Source organism: Salvelinus sp. IW2-2015, linkage group LG4q.1:29, assembly GCF_002910315.2.
Source record: "Salvelinus sp. IW2-2015 linkage group LG4q.1:29, ASM291031v2, whole genome shotgun sequence".
In the NCBI taxonomy this organism is placed as follows: Eukaryota; Metazoa; Chordata; class Actinopteri; order Salmoniformes; family Salmonidae; genus Salvelinus; species Salvelinus sp. IW2-2015.
Genome location: NC_036842.1, coordinates 14099892 through 14107511, shown reverse-complemented (window position 1 = coordinate 14107511; position 7620 = coordinate 14099892). Strand labels below are relative to the sequence as shown.

Below are 7620 nucleotides of genomic sequence, written 5' to 3'. Positions count from 1 at the left end.
GACAGTCATCCAATGTGCTGTAGTAGAAATAAGGCCAAGCTCATAAAAAAAGATTGTTGTCCCTCATCTTAAACGGCACGACCGCCACTGGAGTGTTGGTTAATAGTGTGTTTGAGACAATGCAAAGAATGTGCTTTATGGCAAACAAAGGGTCATTGAAGGGGAAATCAACAGTTGCTACATCCATTTTTGGACTTATAAATTAATTATATGTACCCATTGATTCTTGAAGAATGTACAGTAACTTATGCCTCACGAGCTTAGTTCAACTGTTGTACCCTATCAGAACCCCAAATATAAGCTTGTTTTACTCCAATGTTTGTAAATAAACACAATGTAGCATAAAAACGATCATTTTGATATCATGGTATGGTCAGTCCTTGCATTCTTAGCTCTGTCTAGGAATTTGAGAATGGTTGCATTTCTCCAAACCCATCCCTCAGCTTTTTACCAAAACAGTGGCAGGCAGTAGCTTTGTTATTGTTTCTACTGCTGATTGACGCTTTAATGATCAACTAAACCGCAAATACTTAGAAGAAAAAAAAAATCCTATAAAAGACAACTTGTAAGCCACTCCACTTTCAGAATTACACTAACCCTAGACTGATTGATATAACTCTGAAAGTAGGTGACTACTGTAGGTAGATACATCAACTGTGAAAGTGCTGTGGCAGCAGGTGAATTGTGGACTCCTGGGAGAAAGAGCACACCAAAGAGCATACAGGAAAAACAATATGTTGGGTTTTTGATAGAACACAACCATTAGGAAGGATTTATTGGCTATAATAGGACATGTTTAATGGGGAAATATAGTAATACTAGCATTAAATGTGTGTTAATGGACATGGCTGTTGACTGTAAGCCCAGTCCATGAACTCTTCTGTCAATATTATGATTTATTTCCACAAGGAAACAAATTCTGAATCAAGGTAACAGTCAATCAAAAAGGTGCTTTCTTCACAAAACTACCTCACTCACAGAGTAAACACACACAGATAGTGGGTTAATGATTACTCTGCCCCTCCATTCCTCTTCAGGTTGCTGGTGAAGACTTGAGTGTGCGTGTGATAAGGGGCTATCCATAAAATTGTATTAATCTCTCTCATCACAGCTACGAACAATCTTGTTCACATACATTTACATCAGCCATTAGTCTCTACAGGTATATAACATTTACAATGTCACTGTATGATCCTACCCTTGTACTGCTCCAAGGGTTGGGTAGATTACTTTTTCAATGTAATCTGTTACAGTTACTAGTTACCTGTCCAAAATTGTAATCAGTAATGTAACTTTTGGATTACCCAAACTCAGTAACGTAATCTGATTACATTCAGTTATTTTTAGATGACTTTTCCCTTAAGAGGCAATTGAACATCTATTGCAGGATAAATAAACGTTAAAGTTTACATAGCTGGCCATATATGGACGTACAACTTCACTTTATGGGTTGGTTATGTAGGCTTCTTCAAACCCATCGCTTTTTACTACATATAATAATACAATTAAATTATATCTTTACATTAAAAACCAGTCTATCAGAATTCCAGTCATTCCAATAAATGTTATACCCCTTCTTCTTCAAGAATAGGACTTGGAAATATGGTATATATAGATTAGCCAAGTTGTTTTACCTGAGTATACCCCAAGACTAAGGACTTATTAGCCAGCCCTACTCTGTTGATTATGATTTTGTTGTCATGGTGAACTGATTGGACTCATTGATTCGAGTTGAAAAATAAATGCTGCGCTCATGGAATGGCATGCTTTGAGCACTACTGAAAAGTGCTATTAACATGTGAAAAAGGTATGCCATATGCAGCATTTGCTATAGGCCTATTGTTTACCTTTTTGTTAATGCCTATTTGATATCTTGATAATATGCAGCTGTTTAAAGGGCAAATCCAAAGATGAAACAATAACAAAATGGTCGCTCCGCCTCTGCTTTGGTAAAAAGCTGAGGGATGGGCCAGGAGAAATGTAGCCACTCTGAGATTAATAGACAGAACTATAGATGCAAGGACCCATGATTTCAAAATGTTTGTTTTAACAATGTTATAAATTAGATATACACTACTGTTCAAAAGTTTGGGGTCACTTAGAAATGTCCTAGTTTTTTAAAGAATAGCAGATTTTTTGTCCATTAAAATAACATAACATTTATCAGAAATACAGTGTAGACATTGTTAACGTTGTAAATGACTATTGTAGCTGGAAACAGCAGATTTTTTATGGAATATCTACATAGGCCCATTATCAGCAACCATCACTCCTGTGTTCCAATGGCACGTTGTGTTAGCTAATCCAAGTTGATCATTTTAAAAGGCTTATTGAGCATTAGAAAACCCTTTTGCAATTATGTTAGCACAGCTGAAAAAGCCATATCTCAGACTGGCCAATAAAAAGCAAATATTAAGATGGGCAAATTGAACACAGACACTGGACAGAGGAACTCTGCCTAGAAAGCCAGCATCCCGGAGGCGCCTCTTCACTGTTGACGTTGAGATTGGTGTTTTGAGGGTACTATTTAATGAAGCTACCAGTTGAGGACTTGTGAGGCATCTTGTTTCTCAAACTAGTGTACTAGTTTGTACTAGTAACTACTACTAGTAACTAACTAATGTACTTGTCCTCTTGCTCAGTTGTGCAATCTGATTACAATATTTTTGCTGGTAACGTAATGGATTACAGTTACCCATTTTGTAATCCCTTACATGTTACTCCCCAACCTATATCATCATCACCTGATGCATCTTCCCTGACCCTGAGCTTTTATCTCAGCAATTTCAAAGCCTGAACTATGCCCAACCTCACTCCTCCCTGAGATGATCAAGATAAGCCTGTACCAATATAAAAGACTGACAATTTAATTGATAGAACTTTGATTGGTTTTGGATCATGATTATTTTCTACTTCTTTCATCCTTGTAGTGGGATGTTTGTAATACCAGTCTCAGCATAGACCTATAAATCAATGATAAAGTTGAAAGATTGCAACAACAAAAAAATCCCTTTAATGGGGCTGTTACGTTATTATGGACCCTGTAGTCGGGAGGGTAAAAGTACCAGAAACAACCACCAGGTAAGTATCGAGTCTGGAGCTTAACATGGTAAAATGCCGCACAACAAAGAGCCAGGAAGGTAAAACAAAAAAGTGGTAAAACAAGCCAGGGTGGTGTTCAATTGGGCATAAAAAATCAAAACTTTTGCAACAGAAAACTAAAATGAGTCATATTACACCTACTGTACATTTCACTCCAACAGAAGTGTGCAGCTAATTCATTGGAAATGTAGACTGCACCAAGACACCATTCTGACTTTGTCCATCAGGGGGAGGAATACAATGAGAACAGTCTCACAAAAAACACAATACAATCCTACACAGTGAACTAAATGTGTGTGTGTGTGTGTGTAATACAGAGATAATCGGAATGAGAAAATAAACGTACAACAGGAAACATCATGACCAAATAGCTCATGACCGCAGGGCCACAGATTCACTCATGGCGACTGATGCGCACGAGCATGCTGTTCATCCAAGCATTCACACAGAACAGGGTATAAACCCACAAGTTCACAGGGTAGGTAATGTTTTAATGACCATACATTATTCATAATAATAAACAAATGTACTTGCACAACTGAAAACTCCAGACACTGTCCCATCAACCTTCAAAAAGGTGGACATTTCAAAATGGTATGATTGCTGGCACACACATTCACAGGGGCTAGCAGTGCACACAGAGATCAGAGGGCAGAGTGGAAAGGGCAACAGACAGGAAATCGAGAGGAGGAACAACAGACAGACATCTTACATTGACAGGGGGGCATAGAAAGGGTTCAAGTCAAGGAGGAGATTACAACCACATTCTGGTCAATAGTAACATTTCCACTATGCTGTGTAACGTAATGAAATACATTTTCCCTAATTAGAATTACAGACATCCACTCATGATCGATACTAAATTGTCCTCACGAGAACATCCTGTGGAAATGTCACTTGAATACCAACTAGTCAGTTAATTATCAGCAACTATGGAAGGGAGGGGATGGAATGGATCGAAGCAGAAAAAATACCACCTAGCGCACAGGAAGTGGGCCAGGGACAGAAAGGCTTGGAGGACAGAAAAGAGGGAGAGAGTTGGAGGACAGTATGAGAGGGTGAATGCAGCAAGGGAAGAGGTGAGAATGTAGGACAAAAACAACAGGCCACTAGAGAACAGATTATTCCTGATGAGGCCTTAATTGAGCATTATAATGGCACAAAGAGAAAAAGAGGTGAGCGATTAGGAAGAGAAAAAAATTGAGGGAATAGAGAAGAAAAGGTCAGAAAAGAGTAGAGAATAGGGGGAAGGGGAGTGTCTAACTCTAGCTAAAGACTATCTGGGGGTAGGAGGAGGTCTCAGGGTTGGGCCTCTCCCCCCTCGCTGTCCTGCTGGTCACTGGTCCACAGGGTCAGGTTGTCCCGCAGCAGCTGCATGATGAGGGTGGAGTCCTTATAGGAGTCCTCGTTCAGATTGTCCAGGTGTCCRATGGCCTCRTCAAAGGCCTCCTTGGCCAGCYTGCAGGCCTCCTCGGGRGCRTTYTGGATCTCGTAGTAGAACACAGAGAAGTTGAGGGCCAGRCCTAGSCGGATGGGGTGGGTGGCCGCCATGCTCTTGCTGATCTCGTAGGCYTCCTTGTAGGCTCCCTCGGAGGACTCCACGGCGGAGGTCTTCTTCTCGGCCGTGGCCACCTCGGCCAGGTAGCGGTAGTAGTCGCCCTTCATCTTCAGGTAGAACACCTTACTCTCCAGCTGGTCTTCTCCACAGCTCTTGATGAGGAACTGGTCGAGCAGGTTGAGCACGTCCTGGCAGACCGTCTCCAGCTCCTTCTCGATGGTCTCCCGGTAGGCCTTCACCAGCTCCAGCTTCTTGTCGTTGCCGTCGGCCATGGCCCTCTGCTCGATGCTGGAGGTGACGCGCCAGGAGGACCGCCGGGCTCCCACCACGTTCTTGTAGGCCACGGAGAGCAGGTTGCGGTCGTCGTTACTCAGAGGCTCACTCAGCTCAGTCACCTGGTGAGGACATAGAAGTGTTGCAAAGAATGGTGTCAGGATGTGAAAATGCTACCATATCATAAACTTTCCAGAAATTGAACAAATGTACCATTGACCTAACATTCCTATCCTGAAGAAAAACTCTATAAATGTACCAATGACAAAGGTGTGACGTTGCAGGGTGCATGCATGCCTAGCTGGAGAAAGCCTAGACTGTGCTGTATTTGTGGCTGAAGCTGTGCTTGATTCTTAACTGTGAATATTAAACGCTCTTTTTTATATAAAGGTGCTCGTCTTATGCCTTTTGAGAAACAGGCTACATTTAAATCATAAGCAGAATATGTATCCATCATCATCGATACATCAAACTGCAGCCATTTCCACCCTTGCAGACAGGTTTGTGGGTGCGTTTGTAAAGGAGCAAAATCTGGTCGTTTATAAACTTCCATCATATTTGTTCGTAATTTAAGAAATTGTACCCCTGTCTGGCATAAATTTGACGACTATTCTGTATATTAGTTTATTACAGGAAAGGTAAGACCACTGTAAGACCAGCTTTCAAGCTTGGAATATCTAGGTTTATTCAATCAGCCCAAAGTGCTGTAGTGAACGAACGCACCCAACGTGTGTCCCTGTTCAGCCTCTAGGCTAGTGCTGCTACTACTGCATCGTAGACCAGCCGTAGCCACGAAACCAGACCACCACCAGTTTCATTGTTAGCTCAGCTAGCTCTTCAGCTACCACATTCACTTCTAAAAAAATATATGGCTAAATAACATAGCAACAGAAGCGAAATAGCCAACCTTGGTACTGTGTACACCAGGTTTCACATTGATTTATGATATTGCACAGAATTCTGGAAATGATTTCTTAGATTAAGACTATAATCCCAGTTACTATAGTTAGTTAGCTAGTTAGCAAGAGGCTACATTGTCTGACTAGTGAATAATGTAATAATAGATGACCTTTGTTACAAACTGATATGAATTACTGTCACATTTGGCCATTCTTCCAAGTGAGCTGCATTGCTCATTATGCAAAATTATGTCTACCTGTTTCATCGCTGAGGCCATGTCATCGTACCGCTCCGCCTGCTCAGCCATACGGGCTCTCTGGATCAGTTGCTCTCTATCTGCCATTGTCGCTGTTGATGTGCCGAGGGTCGGGCAGTCAGTTCCAAGATACGGGAGGCTATTGACGATAGCTAGGTGTATTCGAAAGCAATGTGTATTTTCCCGATGACGTCCTACACTACACACAGCACATCAAATGTCACTGCGGATTATCTCTAAAAACCCACTTACAATACTAGCTAAACAATGGTGAAACAATACGCTTTTTAATGCTGCCGAGGCGCAAATTAGAATTAAGATAATCAGTGACTCCCCTCCAAGTCCTCGCTCCAACCCCTAACCGACTCTATCTCAACACCCGGTGGCTAACTAGCTACTGCGGCCTCCCACTGCTATCGACATGGAGTGCTGCTCTAAGAGTCCTGTCTATCCGGGGCGGGCGGGGGGGTGAAGGCTGCTGCTGATATTTCAAGATGACGTCACTTTCTAAAAATAGAAACGTACGCTGCAGGCGTGCACCTGCGCAGTGCAACGTACTGCATCGGTTGCAGCAACTGAGAGCGCGTGTGTGTAGGGTTGCAGCTAGCGTGACCTCACATATGGCATACAAGTAATGGTTCCAGCATAGTAGGATGGAGATGTGAACATATAGGACATAAGCAGTGCATTCCCTTACGTCTACCCAGTCCCAAAGCCATGATAGCATTTATGCCAACCGCTGTAATGTACAAAACATGATACTGAAAGGTGCAGAAGACCTCTGTGTTGCTGACAAGTGTTCCCTCCCCTCATCCCTAAAAGGAAATCACTCCCCATTCCAGCGTTGCATCATCTCTTCCCTGTAACTGGGTAGGAGGAGTGTATGACACACTTCTGTATATTATCAGGGATGTGATATTATTCCAAGAATGTAGCAGAACATCTAGCTACCAGCAGTGTTGGGGAGTCGTGAGCTAAATGTAACTAAAATATAAATGCAACAGGTAAAGTGTTGGTCCTATGTTTCATGAGCTGAAATAAAAAGATTGCAGACATTTTAGATACACACAAAAAACGTATTTCTCCCAAATGTTGTGCACAAATTTGTTACATCCGTTAGTGAGGATATCTCATTTGCCAAGATAATCTACCTACCAGACAGGTATGGCATATCAAGAAGCAGATTAAACAGCAAGATCATGGGCTCCTGAGTGGCGCAGCGGTTTAAGATACTGCATCTCAGTGCTAGAGGCATCCCTACAGACCCTGGTTTGATTCCAGGCTGTATCACATCCGGCCGTGATTGGGAGTCCCATAGGGCGGCGCACAATTGGCCCAACGTTGTCCGGGTTTGGCCGTCATTGTAAATAAGAATTTATTCTTAACTGACTTGCCTAGTTAAAAGATGAAACATTACACAGGTGCACCTTGTGCTGGGTGCAATAAAAGGCCACTCTATAATGTACAGATGTCTACATTTTTGCAATTGGCATGCTGACTGCAGGAATGTCCACCTGAGCTGCTGCCAGAA

At 42.1% G+C, this 7620-nt stretch overlaps 1 protein-coding gene across 1 annotated transcript; it reads right to left on the bottom strand.

Annotated features, from left to right (window-relative positions):
- Positions 1-4345: 4345 nt before the first annotated feature.
- ywhah (tyrosine 3-monooxygenase/tryptophan 5-monooxygenase activation protein, eta polypeptide) lies at positions 4346-6542 on the bottom strand. Its single transcript, XM_023983873.2, has 2 exons — positions 6090-6542; positions 4346-5055 (listed from the first exon to the last, which is right to left on the bottom strand). The coding sequence occupies exons 1-2, from the start codon at positions 6174-6176 to the stop codon at positions 4402-4404; spliced, it is 741 nt and encodes a 246-aa protein (XP_023839641.1). The 5' UTR covers positions 6177-6542; the 3' UTR covers positions 4346-4401.
- Positions 6543-7620: the final 1078 nt, after the last annotated feature.